Source organism: Pteropus vampyrus, unplaced genomic scaffold (genome assembly GCF_000151845.1).
Source record: "Pteropus vampyrus isolate Shadow unplaced genomic scaffold, Pvam_2.0 Scaffold303, whole genome shotgun sequence".
Classification (NCBI taxonomy): domain Eukaryota; kingdom Metazoa; phylum Chordata; class Mammalia; order Chiroptera; family Pteropodidae; genus Pteropus; species Pteropus vampyrus.
This window is the reverse complement of record NW_011889084.1, coordinates 913,869-934,881: the sequence shown is the minus strand read 5'-3', so window position 1 is coordinate 934,881 and position 21,013 is coordinate 913,869. Positions and strand designations below refer to the sequence as shown.

General features: G+C 40.9%; 1 protein-coding gene and 2 pseudogenes across 1 annotated transcript in view; 1 reads left to right on the top strand and 2 right to left on the bottom strand.

Moving 5' to 3' along the window:
• Positions 1-21,007, bottom strand: part of RAB11FIP3 (RAB11 family interacting protein 3) — a 77,810-nt gene extending 56,803 nt beyond the window's left edge. Inside the window, exon 1 of the mRNA XM_011376757.2 lies at positions 20,458-21,007. Coding sequence (XP_011375059.1) covers positions 20,458-20,655 — 198 coding nt within the window. The 5' untranslated portion in view covers positions 20,656-21,007. The remainder of the gene's footprint in view (positions 1-20,457) is intronic.
• Positions 12,286-12,404, bottom strand: LOC111730227 (annotated as a pseudogene).
• LOC111730244 lies at positions 14,093-14,211 on the top strand (annotated as a pseudogene).
• Positions 21,008-21,013: the final 6 nt, after the last annotated feature.

Genomic DNA, 21,013 nt, shown 5'->3' with positions numbered 1-21,013 from the left:
AGAAATCACCCAGCAACAGTATGAGGGAGAAGAGATAGGAGGCTGCCTGGTCCCATGCAGCTGAGGTAAGACAGAGGCTAAGCAGCTGCAGCTGGCAGGTGCAGACATTCCTCTTAAAGGGGCCACGACCATGACTGGACTTTTATGGTGACGGACTCACTTGCTCTGAGCTCCAGGACCAGGTGGCTGCTTAGGGGGAGCCAGGGACATACAGGCGGACACTGACTTGTCGGGCTTTAGAGTGAGGGCCAAAGGCAAGGCTTTCTCTTGGGCAGAAGTGCTGGCGGTATCCACTATTCCTCTCTTGAGCCCTCCTCGCTCCCAACCTACGGACACAGGCGCCACCATAGCTGAGATGTCATCAAACTGGATAACAGCGCTCGTTCTGTCCAGAGGATTCTCTGAAACTCTCCCTCTCCCAACCTGTGGCCCTACCCAAGCCACATCCAGTGGTGTCTCAGCATGCCCTGTGCCCCTTGCTGAGTAGCTCCAAGCCACACTGGTGGCACCTAGTCTCAGTTTCTGGCGTGCCCTCTTGGGGCAACTATAAGCACAGCACAGGTGTCAGCCATCTATGGAATGCTTGCTGAATTTTACCAGGTGGCCCGAAAGGGCACAGTCTGGGGCTAAACTTGGCCTACAGTTGGTCCTCTCTCAGGACTGTACCACTAGACACCTACTACACAAAGCCATGCTAATAAGACTGGGAGACTTAGGAGCTTTGCTTAGTACATAGAAACAGACTCAGAAAGGCAGCCCAAATGGGGAAACAAAGAAACATGAACTTAGGGGAAGAGTAAATGAACTTGGTGAGAACTTTAACAAAGAGATAAAAAACATAAAAATGGAGATGGAAACTATAAAAGAGAACCAGTTAGAAATGGAGAACACAATATCTGAGATGAAGGGTATATTAGAGAGAATCAACAGAGTGGATGAAGCAGAGGATCAAATAATCGATACAGAGGATGGGGTAGTAGAGGACATCCAATCAGAACAGCAACAAGAAAAAAGAGTACAAAAAAATGAAGATAATTTAAGGAGCCTGTGGGACAACATCAAACATAACAACATTCGTATCATTGGGGTACCAGAAGGAGAAGAGAGAGAGCAAGAAGTTGAAGAGCTATTTGAAGAAATAATGATGGAAAACCTCCCTAACCTGGTGAAAAAAAATAGACATACAACCCCAGGAAGTCCAGAGTCCCAAAAAAGATGAACCCAAAGAGGCCCACACCAAGACACATCATAATTAAAATGCCAAAGGTTAAAGACAAAGAGAGAATCTTAAAAGCAGCAAGAGAAAAGCAGTTAGTTACCTACAAGGAAGCACCTATAAGACTGGCAGCTGATTTCTCAAAAGAAACTTTGCAGGACAGAAGGGTTTGGCACAAAATATTCAAAGTGATGAAAACCCAGGATCCATAAACAAGATTACTTTATCCAGCAAAGCTATCATTTAGAGTTGAAGGACAGATAAAGAGCTGCCCAAACAAGAAAAAGCTAAAGGAGTTCATCACTATCAAGCCAGTATTACCAGAAACATTGGAGGGACTTCTTTAAGAAGAAAAAATATGTATCAAAAATATGAATATATGGGAGACCACCTAGGAATACCAGGTGCTATAGGCTAAAAAAAAATACACACACACACACACAAGTGAATAAAGAATGGCAATAACTACGTATCTATCAACAAGTACTTCAAATGAAAAAGAATTAAGTGCTCCAATCAAAAGACAGGGTGGCTAAATGGATAAGAAATGAAGACCCTTACATATATGCTGCCTACAAGAGACTCACTTCAGATTAAAAAACACACACAGACTAAAAGGGGATGGAAAAAGATATTGCCTGATGGACCTAGAGGGTATTGTGCTGAATGGAGTAAGTCAGACAGAGGATGCCATATGATTTCACGTACATGTAGAATCTAAAGAACAAAATAAACAACAACAACAAAAGAAACAAATAAACTCATAGATACAGAGAACATTTGGAGGGTTACTAGATGGGAGAGGGGTTGGGGGATTGGGACAAAAGGGCAAAGGGGTTAAGAAGTACAAATAGATAGTTACAAAATTGTCATGAAGATATAAAGTATATAGCATAAGGAACATAGTCAATAATATTTTAATAAATATGTAAGGGGGTAGGGGTACTAGATTTATTGGTGTCATCACTTTGTGAATTATACAGATCTCTAATCGTTATACTGTACAACTGAAACTAATATATTATTGTATGCTAACTATAATTGAAAAGAAACTCATTGAATTATACACTAAAAATATGGGCAACTATCGATTATATTTCAATATAACTGTAAAAACAAACAAACAAACAAACAAACAAATAAATAAAACCACCCAGAGGAAAATGTCCAGCAACTTCCTGGCTTTTCTCTCCTCACTAGCAGACTATATCACATTGATAAGGATGGACTTTATCTTAAAAGGGCTTTGTGTTTCCTGCAGCAAAAAAGATTTGGCCTTGTTTTTTCTGGCTTTTGATAAATAAAGTAAACCAACCCACCCAAGGCTGGATTGAAAAAGAAGTTGGTAAACAATTGAGAAAAGAAGAGTTAGAGAGAGGAGTGGAAGAGGAAGGGACGGAGTGAGGAGCAAACATTTGCAAAAGGTAACTGCTCCATAGTGGTCTCTCCTTACTCTCTGGAAAGAATCACACCCGACAAGAAAAACTATCCACCTGTCCCCTTTGTGTTCAAAAAACCGCCTGATGAAGCAGCCAGGTGGAACCTGAGCTCCTGCTCACTCATGGGGGCTGCCTTTGAAACCCAAGCACAGATGTGAAACCCCATCTCCGTGCTTTAGGGCAGCTCAGCAAACACATCCTCTCCATAAGATAAAAGCACAACACAGAAAAACAATTCATTTTCTACTTGACTGCCACTTAGTGCTGATTCAAAAGCAGAAATCCATGACAGCATTCAAACAGAATGCGATAGAGCTGACGCTCCCGAATACAGCCCAAGATAGTCTTTCACTCCTTTGCAAATACCCACAGCCTTCATGATAATTATGGTAGGCTCCAGAATGAAAGAGAAAAAAATGTGTCAAAGCCTGTGCACCCACACCCTATCCTGTCCCCCTAATTTCTCGAGTATCCTTCACACTAACTGGGCCTAAGCTGGGTGGGGAACAGAACCCAGGAAGGGAATTTCCACAGTGACAACCACAAATGAAGTCTGTGCCCAAGCCTGACCACAAAACAAAGTTTAAGTTTACTGATTACCCAAAAAGGTGACAAAAGCCCCACTGACTCGCCCAGGCTAGCAAGGCCCTACAACTCTGGGGTTTTTCCTCACAAAGGCAGCATCCCAAAGTGGAAAGTGATCAGACTTTGGGTCTGACAGCACTAGGTTCAAATTCAGCCTCTCTTGCCAACTGTTGTCTGGCCTTCTCAGATCTGTTCCTCAAACAAGCCCCCCGGGCTAAGTGACAGTCCTTATTCACAACACAGTCTGCACCAAGATCCACAAAAGAGAGACAACCAACACCTTCTCCAAGTTCACATGCTCTGACCTGCTTGAGAAGGACAAAGGTTTTCCTTCACAGCAAAGTTCTCAACCTCACAGAGTGTGGAACCACCAGGAGAAATTTCCTGCTCTCTTTCTGGTCCCACCTCCTCAGAGTCTGATTGAAATTGTCTGTTGCACAGCTCTGCTGATAATTCTGTGTGCACCAAGGTCAAGAACCAATGCTCTGGATCAGAACACTGCCTGGGAACTTGTTAGAGAAGCAGATTCTCAGGTCCCACCCAGAATTTGCTAAAAAAGAAACCTGCTGATGACGGAGTTTTAACAAGCCCTCCAGACAATTTGATGCCTCTGGAGCTTGAGAACCTCTGATGTGGAGGGAGGAGCAGAGGCCCAGTCCAAAGATCTCAGTTAAATATAGAACTCCAGCTACTATCCCCAAACACCCCCGAGACACTCACCAGTAGGAATATTAACCCTGCTTCAAAAAGCAATGTCATGTAAGGAATCTCATATTTCACAGGTTGTAAATTTGAACCTGGATTTTTCCTTCTTTAAATACACAAGTCAAAAGTACATTCCTGACCATCAGTCACTCAAAAACTGTTATTACATCATAAGAAGAAGGAATAGGGCCTGGGCATGCGGACACAAAGGTGTGTTTGCTGAAGGGTGGAACAGAGCGGCACAGAGCAAAGTGCTCCAGCCCAGCAGGTAGTGGCACTGACTGTGAGGTCCTACCTCACATTAGGGTTAATGTACATAAATAATCAATTTGTAGCAGAAACTACAGAGTATCGGGCATACGGGATTATTTTATTACTATTACAAAATATTTCAAATACCTAATTTATTTTCATCACTTGTTTACATGTGGGCCTTTAAATTAATCAGCAGCCCTTTATGGGGAAGGGGTGTAGACGTGGAGAGAGGTAAATTTATCCCAAGGGAGAACACATGTCCATTGTTAATAGTGACTGGGAAAGATTTCCTGTCCTGTGGTATGCATTTCTGGAAGATTTTTTTTTTTTTTTAATAGTGGATAAATATGACTTTAATTATCAGGAATATCAAAGGTTGAAGAAAATGGACCCAAGTTGACCTTCCTCCATTCTAAAGGAGGCTGAATGAGGAAGAAGGTAGACAGATGTGCACAGAGGGGCTTGTTCTCACCTGCTCGTCCTGCTGTCAATAATATTGTAATAAATATTACAGCTGTGCCACCATAGGACACAAAGGAGCCTCCTTCCCAATCCATAGATGGCTTATCCTGGTGTGGCTGGTCTCAAGCACTGACATGCCTAGATTCAGCACACAGCATTTTCAGAAATAAGTCTCTCCTCTCTTAAAGGATAAAAGAAGTTTTATTGTGTCTTTTGAACATCTTTGTGAAGAAGATACATCTCTGACCTTCTGAGAGACAACAGGCAGGGCTCTGGCGGCAAAGCAAAGGAATCTCTTTCAGCAAAGAGAACATTCTTTAGGAAATTAAGATGCTAAACAGGCTGAAAGAGAACACCTACCAGAAACACTGTGCTCGGGGAAGAGCGGGAAAGGGAGAAGAAAGAAGCACCCTGGTCCAACCTCTCCCTGTATTTCTGATTTTCACAGAAAGAAGTTTCATCTCCAATGTAGTATCAAAAGTTCTTTAAACCCCTTAGTAAGTCCTCAATTACAAAAAAAAAAAAAAAAAGACCACAGAAACATATGGTCTAGAAACATTTTAAGTATGTCCTAATTTTTTAAACTATCTACAAGCTCACCATGTCATCTCACATATATTAATAATACAATATAATAATATATAACACACAGTCAGGTAAATGTAACATGTTTTTACACCATGCCTATACTTAAGAAATGAGAAGACAATACTCATACCTACAGAAATAGGAACAGGAGATTCCTAGGAGATAGAATAAATGTTTTTCACATAATAAAAATTAAATAGAAATCAATCAAAGGGAAAAATAGGGTCCTCTCTGCCTTTCAGCCTCCCCCTCTTCAGTCCCCTTTTCATCCTCCAACCTCCCTCTGCGTCCGCTGCTCCTCCCGCTGGCCACACTGGTGTTTTCCCTAGCTCTCCATCAGCAGCTCTAGCTGAACACCATTGTTCACTGCTGACTGGTCCCCAACACTACTCCCCACTTTCTCCTTGCTGACAGACCCTAACACGGTTCAAGTCTCCCTTCCTTCATTCATTTAATTCAGCAAATACAGGGAAGGCTGTAGCCAGGCCAGGAGAGTGATCCTCACTGGTTTAACCAGTGGTTCTCACACTCCTCACATTCCAGTCTGAGTGCTGCATTCCTAACAAGCCCCCAAGGAATGCTGCTGCTGCTGGTCCAGGAACCCCACTTCAGGGAGCTCTGCTCAAGCCAAGTGTGGTGCCTCCACCCACTTGCAGGGACAGACCTGTGAGCAAACATGGCCAACAAAGGGGAAGGGGTCGGTGGGCCTGGGGAAGACAGTAGGAGAGTTTCTTAAACAGAGACACAGGAAGAGGGTCTTCTTTCTGCCTCGGGACGTTAGTTGTCACAGCTAGGATGCTGAATGGCATAGATAGGGCTGCATCTTAAGGATGCTGTTAAGGCATCACCTACTCAGGACTTGTCCTGTGTGAGATAACATATATTCTTAATTCTTAGAGCCACTTACAGTTCAGCTTTGTTACTTTCTGCTGGAGTCCTTCTAACCACTGAACCCTCAGATTATATCTCTAGCCCAAATCTCTTCTCTGAGCTTCAGGCCCATAGGGCACTGGATAGTCCATGGATATGGACAGTCCAAAACATCTACAATAGGGATTCTATCTCCCCGCTGTCTCCTCCCCTGTTCCCACCCATCCTGGCCCAGGCCCTCCCATCCCCCCTACAACCATTCAGCCATGGGGTTGCACCATTATTGTCTCCGAGGGCTTCTCTTTAATGCCTTCCAACCACTCTGGGACCAACATTGAGTATTGTGTCTGGGACCAACACAATACTCAACTGTGCTGAGTAAAAGAATGAGAAGTGACTGAGCTAGAAATAAAACTCAAGTCTATATGACTCCAAAACCCCAAGGACACCATTTTGTTTCCTTGAGTGTTACATATAACATCCGTTTTACAATGGAAATACAGCCCTTACATAACTAAACACGAAAGAACATGACTTCCAGCAGCACTTGGCCGGAATGCAGTCACCTACAGCACCTTATTCCTCCAAGGATTCATTATGCACAACAGCTCATCAGACACAGTTCACCAGCACCTCAAGCGCCCTTGATATGGGGTCATCACTAACAGCACCACCCAGGGCCAGGCGCCTGCAAACTGGGCAAGGGAAGGAGACACAGGCAGCTTGGCCTGCAGTTGCTTGGCTTACGGCTTCAGAAGTTGTATTTTAGAGCCAGTAACAGGAAGCTGAAACAGATGAGGTATTTCCAGAAGCTCAGCCAAGGACTTCTGCCTCCTCCCTTCATTACCTACTTTGGATGCCACAGAAAAGCTCTGAAATGCTAAGAAAGCCTGACTAGACTTCCTCCAAGTATCTACAACTCCAGAGCCCAAAACAATATCCTCAATGTTCCCAGCACAAAAATTAGCTCCTACTATAAGTTAGGTACATGAAAAGTAACCTGTATAGTTGGACATATAGTGTGACATTACTCCTAGTAGAGAACTGGACAAAATAAACGCCTAGCAACCATGGCACATCAACATCATACTTCGAGGTTACAAAAACCTAATTTCGAGTATGTGGACTTTGTCAAAATATGAAAACTTTCACATACAAAATACAAAATGAGAAAGGCTAATCCAAATGATTTGTTGACACAGATTTCCTGCAGATTACATTCAGGGGAGAACAGAAAAGGGGCGTCAGGGTCTGCATTCCCACCTTGCTACCCCCAGCTTTGTGACACTAACACATCGTGTTCTACTGTGTCAGAGGACTATGGTGAGGCCAGTGAGGAAAGTGCATAGGCAGATTCCTAAGCCTGTTCTGATAGATACATGTATGGGCTGTTGGGGAGGGAGAGGAGCTTAAACGGAGTTAAATGGGGTGAACACATTTCTCTCCACTCTCTCCTGAAAGTCCACTAGAAAAATGCAGCTCCAGAGGAGAGGCCCCAGTGTTCCAGAACATGCAAAGGGACGGGCAAGTTGAAACTCAGAGCAAAGAATACATAAATGTAAGAGTCACAGAGGGGAAGCCAGATGACCCAGCAGAACGCAGTAAGCAGAACGGGCATCAAATATTGTACTTGAAAAGCTTGGTTGAGTGTCTGACATGGAACCTCAGGCAAGAAGGCTGACTCAGGAGATAACCAGAGGTGCTCCCAAAGGAGGACACTGGGCCCAGAGATGAGAAAGTGAGCCTCTGCGTGAGAACAGGGGCTAGTACTCAACATGGAAGCCTAAGAGTACGTGCCAAATGATGAGATATCCACAGACAGACTAGAAAGAACTACTGATGAGTGATGAGTCCGCAGAAGACTAAACAAGTGAAAACAATGTGATTACTAACTCCGGGAAAAGCGAAAGATTGTATTAGAAGTAAATATAATCATAACATATTAAACAGGTCAGCCATGAAAAATATCCACGATCAAAATAAGATAAACGAAGAATGTCTATTAAACCAAGATTAGGATTAACTGAATTGAAAGACTGGAGGATGCAGAGGGAAATATGTGAGTGTACCTTCCACAAGAGAATGTTAGCAAAAATTATCTGAAATTGGGGCGGGGGGTGGGGAGGACACGAGAAGGAAATAGTCAGGAGTATGGAAGTCAGAGGTAAAAGAGTGCAGCTACTTTTTGTTAAACAACGTGCAGTACATGAATTGACTTTTTAAACTATACACAGTATAAAAATTAAAATTAAACCAAAATATAAAATAAGTATTTTAAAAAGTGCAGCAAGATGAGGCTAGAGGGTAGCATGTACATGTCAGAAAGAATGGGCCAAGGTGTGTAGATTTCCTGGCCTGGGTCCTGGTTTTTCATCTGTGTTTTTCCACTAGAGAGAAAGCAGTGAAGGCCAAGTTCTGCCCTGAGGGCTTCTGAGGGGCCAGCAGGGTTGGCTCTGAGTATTAATGTCAAAATAAATACAGCAGAGTGAAGAAGGAATGATATTAAAATAAGACTGAGGAGGAGGGGATCTTTAAAGAGATGCAAACATTTTCAAAACTCTCTAGAAAAATGGTTCTCTGAGACCCCAGGACCAACAGCAGCATCAACAGAAACTGCTTAGAAACACACTTTTTATCAGGCCCCACTCAAACCAGATAAATCAGACACTCTAGGGTGGGCCCAACAGTCAGTTTTAACAGGCTCTCCAGGTGATTCTGATGAAGGCAAGTTTAGAGATCAGGCAACAACTCAGTCACTCTAGTAGCGTAAGGAATGGTCCAGGGATCCTGGGGGATGCTGGTGTCCTGGGGCAGGGGGATCCACAAGATCAAAGTGAATTTCATAACATGCTAAAATATTCTTTCCTTTCTTTCATTTCACTCTTTTACAAATGTACAGTGGCGTTTTCCAGAGGCTACATGACACAACAGATTGCTTGCAGAAGCAGATATAAGAATCAAGCTCTCTTCAGTTAAGCTAGACATTTAAGGCTTGCAAAAATGTAAAACGATGCAACTCATTTCACTAGTTTAGAAAGTAGTTATTTTGCATTAAAATGTCATTAACGTTAACATGCAAAGAATTATTTTTAACAGATTAATAAAAGGTATTTTAGATTATTTTAGTTTTACTTTCTAATACAGCAAAGACCAATAGGTATAATCCACATAAACGAAAGCTCTCTGGTCTTCATTAACATTTAACAATGTAAAGGGGTCTGAAACAAAATGTTTATTGATCAGTAGTCTTTGGCTTCAATGATCTAAACAAGGACTTTCCTAACTGTTACTAAAAGGTCACAATATGTATTTAACCAAATTTAAATGCTTTCTATGTCACCAGCAGTGAGAACAAGCAAATTTATGGCCTAAATCAAACCAAAACGACGAATCCGATTTTATTGCACTTTGCCCATACCTAAACCCACAATGAAAAGACCCCCAGGGCTTCTGCACACAACACCCCATCACACACACCCAATACTCTACAACAGCATGTGTAACTGACCATTTTCATACCAAAACACAAAACAGAAAATATATAGTTACTCTGAAACAAGAAATGAATTTTCATGTACCCTAAGCATTTCTAAGCTCTTTTCACATATTTACTAAAATCTGGTTTTATGCTATTTGAATATTGCCAATAGGAAAGGGAAAGAGCTCTGTCTAAACTTCCTTTTGAGAGAGTCTGTATGTAGGACAAAATATTTACATCCCTTGGGGAGAACTACCTCTCGATAGAGAAGAACATGGTTTCATCACATTTCTAGAGAAAAAGGAGTTTTGAGTTTCCCATTTCAAAGAGAGCAATCATTTCACATCCTGTGTACTCTATGAACCAACAGATGCTAGACTGGGTCTTGAGTTAATAAGATGTAAAACCTGTGTGTGTTGTGTGTGTGTGTAACATTTCTTTGGGAACAAAGGGGTTTTTGGTTATTTTTAAGATTAATAAAAGCCACACGATCTAATATATAGTACAAGATGACATGTAGGTTATCATTAATGAAATTCTCATATTGTTTTTCTTTTTTACTTTGAAATATGTCCAACTCGCTGTAAAGTTCAAAGAATACAAGAAATATCTATATGTCCCACCCCTAGATTCAACAATTATTAACGTCCTTCCACATTTTGTCTTCTACACACATGCACATTTTTTGTGGAACCACTAAAAGTAAGCTACATCACGATACCTCTTTAAATCCTTCCGGCATATCCTTCCTAGGAACAAGGACCGTCCTCCTACATAATTACAATACCATTATGACATCCTAGAAATTTAACACTGATATTTTCAAATATTCTGTCTACATTCAAATTTTCCCAATCATCCCAATAACAGCTGTTACAGTTTTGGTTTTTTTCTTTTAATCCAGGATTCAATCAAGGACCAGGCATTAGTTGTCACAATTCTTTAGTCTTCTTCAATCTAGAAGGATCTCAACTCTTTTTATGACACTGATGTTTTGAAGAGTCCAGGCAGCTGTCATGTAGATTGCCCTATAGTCTTGGTTTGTCTAATTATTTCTTATGACTCGACTCAAGTTAAACATTTTTGGCAAGAATTATCCCTCCCACCACACCCCATCAGGGGCACATAATCTGTCCATTATTGGGGAGTCTGAGTTTGATCATCTGCTCAAGGTAGAGTCTGCCAAATTTCCTCAATGTAAAGATTTTTTTTTTTACTTTATAATCAATCATCTGTAGAATACCTTAGGCTGTATGAGTATCCTTCCCCACCCTCACCTCACACAAATGTTTACACAATGTTTTCTGACAACCAATGATGATCCTTGCCTGAATCAATTATTATCTTGATGTTTGCAAAACACTGATTCTCTAAATCTTTCACTCTTTCTACTTGAACTGGCATTTGTCTATAAGGAGCCCAATAAACCCCCTTTGGAGTATATCACTATGCCCTGATTTTTACTCACTATATGCTGCGAACTTTTAAAATTCAATGTATCCTTTATCATCATTATTCTTTTTTGATGCTCAAAATGTCCCAGATTTGCCCAGTGGGAACCTATTCGAGCTGCTCCTTTTTTGACATGTCCCCATCAATTTTTAAACACTTCCTTACTTTCCGGTACAAAATAATCCAGGCTCACATTGAATTTTGCCTGCCCAGAATCTGGAATAAGTCATTTCTCCAAGGATCCCTGGTTCCTTTAGTGGGAAATGATATTTGGCAACCAAGCTCTGGGGGCTAGGTGTACTCACTGCTACTGGGATGTCATTGCCCTTAAACCCTCTCGGAAGACAGAGCCAGGAATTTTTTTAAATCATATATTCACACTGATACCTCTAATTTAAATCCCAACGTAACAGGGTTCCTCCCCAGCCTTTTCTATACTGTATTTTTATCTCCTTTCTCCCAGAGAACCATGGTTCTCAACACCAGTATATTTTTACTCATTTGCTCTAAAATATACCCAAAGTAATTTCAGAATGACTATTGTTGATCTATCAACAACAAGCCTACTTCATAGTAAATTTCTTTGTAGTTCTTTTTTCCTTTTGAATACATCCCACTAATGGTATACAGGGTACTGTGTTCATGTGACTTGAATTATTCTTTCCTATGTGGTTATGTTATTAATCTGATATACTTCTAGGTTCGTTTCTATTTGAATTCAATTTTAGGGGTTTTTTTTCTATTATTATTTTACTTTTTTTTAGTATATAGAATATTTGCATGGTTTGAAAGTCAAAATTATATAAAAAGGCATACTCAGACAAGGTTCACTCCCACCCATATCCCTTAGACCTTGTCCATATCTACTTGAATAAGTTCTTTAGTTTCTAGTCTATCCTTCCTGTGTTTCTTTTTGCTAGAAGCAAATATATACATATTCTTATTTCCTTCTTTTTTATTTCACATTATTTCATTTTCTTTTTCCTTTTTTTTCTTACAGTCAGATCTTGCACTGTGGAGCCTATGAATATGGAAACCTCAGATGAGTTGAGGATCCTGACAACATGGCCAGAAGAATAAGGGTGAGAAGAGTACTGGTATGAAGGTTGTGAGGTGTGGTTTCTTATTCTACCTGTAAATTCCTCGTCTGAGCTGAGGTCCATCGCTTAGGGTTTTGGGACTCAGATCTTTTATCCTTTTTTTTTTAATTGTGGTGAATTAACCTTTTTTTTTTCCGCCTACAGCACCTGGTAGTCCAAGGTGTTCTCCCATCCAAGTACTAACCAAGCCCGACCCTGCTTAGCTTCCAAGATCAGAAGAGATTGGGCGCATTCAGGATGGCATGGCCGTAGACGAATTAACCATTTTTAAATGTACAGTTCTGTGGCTTTAAGTACGTTCGCATTGCTGTACGACCGTCACCTTTCTCCATCTCCAGGACTTTTTCATCTTCCCAAACTGAAACTATTCATTAAACACTAACTCCTCATTCTACCATCCACTGGCAACCACCATTCTACTTCCTGTATCTATAATTTGACTATGCTAGGAGCCTCCAAAAAGAGGAATCATACATTACCCTTTTTTTTTTTTTACCACATATCATGTATATCAATTTGTATTTTCTTTTTCACTCAATATATCTTGGAAATCACTCCCTACCAGTTCACAGGAATCTTCTTCCTCTTCTATTTTTGCAACTGCACAGTTCCTATTATGTGGATGTACCTCAGTTCACTCATCTTGGATGGTCATTTAGGTTGTTTCCATATCGTATATCACAGATAATGCTGCCATGAATAACCCTGTACACCTCACGTTTGTATTTATGGAGGTACATCTTAGAAATAGGACTGTTAGGTCTAAGGGTAAATGCATACACAGATACTGCCAAATTCCCCTCGATGAAAGTTGTACCATTTTGCACTCTCGCCAGCAACATGAATGCATGTTTCCAAGAGCCTCACCAACAGAATGTGTTCGAGGTTCCACATTTTTGCCAACATGATGAGTAAGAAATGCTACCTCAGTGATTTGAACTTGCATTTCTCTTATCATGAGTAAAACTGAGCATCTCTGTTACCTAGTAAGGGCTCACTGCCTGATGTGCATAGAAATCAAACCTATGGCTTTTGAGAAAAGAAAGTTTTATTTGCTAGTCGACTGGGAAGGAGACAGGAGGCGAGGCTCAAATTTGTCTTCCTTGATCCAGAGTTTGGGGTTTTAAGAGGTTTCGGCACCCAATCTTCCTGGGCGATGGACCCTTTGCTTCTCAAAGGGTTCTGTCATTCAGATTCCAATCAGGCTCCAGTCCTTTGGTTCTGTGGGGGTTGGGGGAGGAGGGCAGCTAAGGGGTCACAAATGTTACTTGTAAGTGGCGTATCCAAGGTTTAAACTTTGGTGCTGGATCTGTTAGAAACAGGATAGGACCAGTTTAAGCTGGTTCTGTAGTCACATTTTTCATATGTTTAAGGGCCATATTTTTCTATAGAATGTCTTCGTATCTTTCGTCCATTTTTCTATCAGATTTTGGTCTTTTCCCCCTCTGAATTTAAAAAAATTTTATATCAAACTTTTATCTGGACTCATATTTTTTTTTTTTAAATCTTACTCAAGAACATACTGGTTAGGCTGGCTGTGCCCTCTCGCATCTTCTAGATGAAAATCTGAAGGTACGGGAGGACCAGGTACGGGAGGACCAGGGATGAGACTGTTAACTGAGCTCTGAGTAAAACCAGGAAGCTGACCACCCTCTGCTCAGATCTCTTCCACAGCTCACAGCCTTCTAACCATCCCTCATCTCTATATTTCAAGTTAGCAAAACATGCTCACCAACTGAAGCTTTTAAAAGGCACTTTAGTAGGCTTTCAAAGAAAATGCTAATCTCTGTAATCAATGTGGAATTTTACTTATTTTATTGTGGCTCAAGCAATCTTATTAGAAAAATTTAAGTTACTATTTAACTTTTAAAAATATGATTAATAAGTTCACTGGCAGGCACTTTTATCTAAAAAAAAAAAAAGTTTATAAAATGCCCCGATTGTCTACGGCCATGCCACCCTGAACAAGCCCGATCCCATATGATCTTGGAAGCTAAGCAGGATCAGGCCTGGTTAGTACTTGGATGGGAGACCACCTAGGAAGACCAGGTGCTGTAGGCGTAAAAAAATAAAAAATAAGGGATTATAAACTGACAAGGTCCTTGCAATATGTGAAGTCAACCAAGGGTTGCCTCGCCTAAAAAAAAAAAATGCCCCCTGATTGCTAGTGACAGTAAAATGCTAAACACCTTGTTCTGTTTACTGACCCAGTGATTTACTGCAATGAAGGTCTTTACAATACTCAACAATTCCTCTTGTCAGAACAGATAAACCACCTATAAACAAACTTTCCTAAGACATACCACTTCATTCAGAACTTGAGTTTTAGGCTTTAAACTAGTTAAACCTGCTTAAAGAGAAATCGGACTAAATTATGTGAAATAAAAAGAACAATGTATCATAAAAGCCTCTGACAGCAAAACACTAATAAGCTCCCAATATGGGGCCATAAACAGTCAAGCTCACTTGTGACTATAGCAGGTCTATTTACCTGTGGGTACTGAAGGCTCTAAAACTTTTGTAAAAGTTTTTTAAAAATTATCCAAGAAAAGAAAAAGGAAAATAGATTACTTACTACTAGAATTCCAGGAGCTGTGTATCCTTAAATCCTTTTGAAGACATGAGTCTAGAAAAATAGCTAGGATTTCAAAAAAGTAGCTAGGAATACCTACGATTTTAGAACTAGCTAGAGTTTCAAATTATCAATATGCAGATACTGTGTGCAAAATGGCTTAAAATAAAGCACAGTGATAGTGCTTCCTCTATTTACAGCTAATAATGCTAACATGTTACTTGGCCTTTCAATTTGTCTCATATCATGCCCACAATGTCCCCCAGCAGAAAAAAGGCACAGCACTCATTCAAGGCCTGCTGCTGCTGGCCCAAGGCTCAGCTTGCCCTGCAAGAGGCTTAAGGACAAGGAGCCAGGACACCTGTTTCAGTGACATCAAAAAGACTGAGCTCAATGTTAACTCTGGTTTTGAAACTTATGAAAAACACAGGAACACAAGTTGTAACCAGAGTAATACCAACTTGCCTAAAACAAGCATGAAGTATTTGGACAGAAAAATAAAACTGTACCTACTGAAAATATTTATTTTCCTCCTTAATCATGATACTGAATCCATTTATCCTAATTTACTAGTCTCAAAACTTGAAAAGTACAGAGCAATCAGTGCCATTCTTTTCTCCAGGAAGTTCTTAGATTTACTTATGTTAGATATTGATGAAAACACAATGCCCATCTGGAAGCCAGCCTTCAAAAATTATAGGCATTTTCTAATATACAGTTATCCAAATATCAATAAAAATTAAGTCTATCTTCAATAAGCATCAGAACATGTTAACTCGATGTTCTATAAAGTTCTTTAATTTGCTAGAAAATCTGAGTTTCTATAGATATATTTTGTGTATTGATCTAAAACCTTAACTGAGTCAAATATATACAAAGTAAAATATGTACAAATTTTATCTTCAGGGTTTATTTACATTATTTATTTCTAAAGATTGTAATAAATCTTTTATTAGATTCCTTTTATACTGTTTGAAATTTGTGATGTGTGTATAGGCACTACTTTTCAATAATTAAAAAAAAATCGGTAACGTAATAGAAAATTTGGCCAATACCTCAAATAAAACCAAACCCTATTCCCACCATACACCCCCTCCTACAAATATATCTCCTCCCACATACACACACTCATACAACTAAAAATAATTTTTAAGATTTCCCTCAAGACTTTTTACGTAGTTATAAATTACAGTATACATAACAATCGATTTAGCATACCACTCTCTTCCCATATATCAGAAGTGCTAACATAATTACACTGGAGACTTTGTAATTATCACCTTTAAGTGCGACATAATTAGTCTTTGGTGAATGCCTAACCCTTTGTCTGATATTTCAAGTATAACTAATGTTTAGACCCTGTATCCAGAATTTAGACAAAATGTTTGGAAGGGAAGCAATCCATGAGCTTGGTGCCCTTTACAACCTTCTTGGTGTAGTCTACATGGAATTAAATTTTTCCTATATGTTAGATCCTACAGTAGAATAATCCCCAACAATTCTGAATCTTCCTGGAGACAAGTAAACCTAGGGCTTCCCTTAAAGTATACAGATGTCAGAGATATACTGGCTGATATCAGAGATCTTCAGTTTCAAAAAACAGGTCAAAAATCAAGTTCTAGACAACGGACATGGGAATTATACAATTTTTTTGTACAATAAAGCATTTATTATATATACTTTAATTTACATAATATTTAAGTAGTTATTTCCAGATGGTGGGATTATAGTGATTCTTATTTTTCTTATTTTGCTTACTGGTATTATTTACTTTCATTTTCTTAAGCAATGAACATCTATAAAAATAATTTAGCTTCTACCCAATAAGATGTCAATTGTGTACTTCTATGCAGTCGTGTGTGTGTGAGTGTGTGTGTGTGTGTGTGTCCAAAAAATTCTAGGAGGAAATGCACTAAAATGCTAATGGTATTTTCCTTAGGATAGTGGGATTATTGGTCATTTTTTGCTTTATATTTTACATCACTCTGTATTTTCTAGTTTTTTAAAAATAGTAAGCATGTGTTACTTTTATTATATGAAAAAGGCATTTTTTTAAGACACTAAAAATTGCCTGTGATCCAAGTACATAAAGGAATGTCGTCTGCCTTTTAGCAATTCGTTCAACTTATAGACCCAGAAGTACACAAACACAATACAGAAGTTCTCACATGCACCTGCTCTCTCATTCACATTCATTCCCTCTCACATACACTAGCTCCCATCTCACCTGCTAACACACAAAAAAAACACTCTCACACACATATCAAATTTAAGGATAGGGTAGAAACTAGAAAGGACACTGCAGCAACTAAAAGGTATAGCCAAATGTATAGCCAAATGTTCTTAGGGACTTCCAACTCCCACCAGCAGAGGTACAGGAATGAAAATCAGAGACCTTCTGAGTGTCAACACTTCCTTCAGCAGCCTACTTATGCAGGTACTTACTGCACTGAAGAGTATAGACAATGCTGACAAGGTTACTGAAGGGCATTCAGTGCCTCAATGTGTAGGGTTCTCTGGAAAGGATCAGTGACTACAAAATGTAAATGCTTAAGTGCGTGTAATAATAAAATGTAAAGATAATCCTTACAATTAATTCCTTTGAAAAATAAAACCAAAAGAAACCAGTCCTTTCTCACAATACTCTTAGAATTTATTTTACAATTTCCGCTTTATGATGAGTTAGTGGTGACTACAAAAACATCAGTCCTCTCAATATGAAGTGGTCATGTTGATGAGGAAATCTTCAGAAATGGTCAAGGCCGTTAAAAATAACCTATTCCAAGTTCACAACTAGGTACATGGTGCATCTGACTATCAATTCCTGTTTCAACCAGAAAGCTCCACTATAATCTTTTCTCCTTTTCTCTGCTGATTTCTGCTAACAGTGTGTTTTATTACACCACACCTGATCTATCACCAGATGATGTAATGAGATCCAAACACACCATGACATTGCTGAAGAAAGAGGGACACAAAGGCCATCTGTATTATAAATAGGAGCTGCTTCTATTAAAAATTAAGATATAGCACTTAAATAATTTAAAATGCTTCCTTCATAAACAGATGACATAAAAGATACCAAACATGCTACCTTTAAAATTTCATAATAATCAAAATAATCTAGTTGCTATCATCAAAGACAGTAATGTGACCACCCTAAGAGTCTCATTCACTCAATATTTTGAAATCTCAAGGTGGAAAGTACAAAAACTTATGGTCTTTATTGCTGCTGTCCAGCTTATCTCAACTCTTTCTAGAGTTTTTTTTTTTAAATCATGAATGTTTTAAAAAGAATCCTTACCTTTTAGAGATATATACTGAAATATTTATGGATGCAATGATATGTCAGGTAAATGCTTCAAAAATAATCTGGGGGTGGAAAGTTTACAGGTAAATCAAAACTGCTGAAACTGAATGATGGCTTGGCGGGGAGGTCACTAGACTATTCTCTTTACTTTTGTATAGGTTCAAAACTTTTTATTTAAAAGTTTAAAAATATTCATCATGAGGTATAATTCTTCACTTTTCTCTAAACCACTTCACTATCCGAGAATATTTCTTCTCTTTGCTCCTCCATAATGTATTCTGACAATGTACTTGGAAAAAGCAAGTCTGAGTCATAAAAAAGGATAGCAAAGCTTACACAAACATAAAAGTCGATCTTTCATTACCCTGTAAATTATCTGCTCCAAAACAAGAGCTCTCCTCTACCATCTCAGGAAGCTCACTCAAGTCCGGGTACTTAGAACAAGTCAAACACTGCTTCTTCCTGAGCAGAGCAGTCTAGGAGAGCAAAGGGAAGGGGTAATGCCACAGTACTCCCTACAATCCCCCATCCCCACCAAACCCTGAGTCATTCCACCAGGAGCTGTCAGAGCAGACTTTTGACTCATTTCTACTTTGTGATTACAAGAAAGCTCAGCCCCAGATAGCAACCCAAAGTTTTTCCCACTGTGATCAATAGGGACAGTCATAACAAAAGGTGTTTCTCCAATGAAAAGGATTCTATGGATGTCACTAAGATAAAACCATGGGAATATTTTGAGCTACCAAATCTAAGAGGTTGAGAGCCATCTAAAGGTTATGAGACAAAAGACCGAGTTCTAGTCCCTGTTGTAGCGCTGACAATTTGTGGGGCCTTGGAAAAGTTATTTAACCTTCTCACCTGTAAAGTGGAATGAAGCCTGCTTGCCTGCTACCAACTCAGAGAAAGGTGGTGATGATCCAATGAAAACATAAATGAGCCTCATATAAACCATAAAGTACTCTATCAGTCAGATTATAGTAAAAAAAAAAAAAAAAAGAACAAATGTGGCACTTTCTTAACATCTTTGATGTAATGAGAAAAGATATGTTTGAAGAGAAGACATTACACTAGTAAAAAACAACCAAGGATGCCCAAGGTGCTCTGTGGCCCAGGGGTAGGAAGGAAAAGCATCAAAAGAACCTAGACCAACAATTATGCTAACCATACAGGAAATTATATCTTATATCTTCTGCCCATTAGACTAAAAGATGTGAGACCCATCCTGAGCAATGTCTTCCAACACAGATCTAGACACAAGGTATTAGGCTGATGCTCAGAGGGGCATGCACATCTTACTGGACTGAAAACTTAAAAAAAGAGGCCTGACTCAGGAGGACCCAATTCTTTACAGATAGAAGCTCAAGGGATACTGCGAATACTGGCGGGGGGGGGGGGGGGGGGGGAGTCCACACATGGATCACTTACAAAGGTTCTTAATGTTATGACTGACACACTTAATTGCAGAGTGTCAATTTTACCTCTTGGCTTAAACACGCATATGTACTCGAACACCCACTTAACAAATGTTTGCATGTGTGAGAAGTCAATAAAATACAAAACCACGAGATCAGTATTTTAATGATTTCCTACTACTAACCAAAATATTTAAAAGTGAACACCAGAACACCAAGTTATTAGCAGAACACACACAGTCTCCACCTAAACTTTCGTAAGTGCTGAGATAGAGGAAAGGGCTGGATCTTGAGGCGCACCCTCCTCCACCAAAGCAGCTGCAGCCCCTGCAGGCTGCATGGGACCCCTGCCACATTGCACCTGTGCACTCCCGTGGATGCCTGTCTACTTGTCTCACCTCTCCTACATGAGTGTAGGTGGCCCTGAAGGAGTTCTGCTGGAGACTGTATTCACTACGGTGCTCTCAGGCTCATTCCCTTCCCTCTGGGGTACAGAAGTGAAACTTTTAAGTGTTCATTGTCTCTCAAGCAATCAAAGATGAGTCTGCATAGAATATATGCCAAAAAGGTATCTATTAGCATGATCTTAAGCGGCCAAGCACAGCCTGGCCTTTGCGGTATGAAGGAGTGAATTACTTCAGCCAAGTCAGACCTGGGCCCTCAATTGGAGAAACCGCTGGGCACTTCTTCATTTGGGGGCATTTCTAACAGGCAGCGGGGGCCATTTCCCCACGCCAGGAACTCCTTCGGTTTAGGAAAGATCCAGCTCCTGTGACGTGGGAGGGCGGGGGTGGAAGACAGGGAAAGAAACTGACTCCCTAGGATAGTACCCCTTTAAAGAAGAGGAGCTTTAAAGGACAGAAGCGATGGCAGAAGAAGTGAATAAAAAGAACACGCAGACCACTGGTCTTAAGCTCGCAGTCACTCCCAACCACAACGGACCGCGTCCGCCGGGAGGAGGCGCGCAGGGCCAGGCTCCCACGCTACGGGCCCGGGCGCGCTCGTCGAGTTACCTGCTCTGCTCCATAGACCGTGGCGAACTGGACGAAGTCCTCGATGCGGACGAAGCCGTCTCCATCCCCGTCCAGAGCGTCAAACACGGCTCGGAGTCGGGAGCCGTCCTCCGGATACCCTGCGGGCTCGCTCGTGAGGGAGCAGGTCTGGCTTAAGTCCGGGGGCCGGTCCCCGTCCCCAGGACCCACCTCCAGCATCAACTCGCCCACCGTGGGCGAGGGGAAGGAAGGGAAGAAGTCGACCTCGCCCCTCCTGTGGTGGCTGTGGCTGAGATCCTGCGCGAGGAGCGACGCGCTCTCCCGGCAACTTGGGGAGCCATAATCCTCTGGCTCTTTAGTCCAGGGAAAAAGCGGGCCGAGTTCTGGCAGCTGCCGGTCGCAGTCGGGGTTAGGTTCGGGGTCTGGGTAGGCGGCCTGCTTCGGCAGCAGGTAAGAGGCTCCCGGAGACTGTCCGGCGCTCAGGCCGGCCGCGGGGTCTGGCGGGCCGAGCCCCCGACGTGGGGCGGGGTCGGTAGGCGTAGGGGCGGCCCCCAGCCCGTCGGGCCCATCGAGCCCG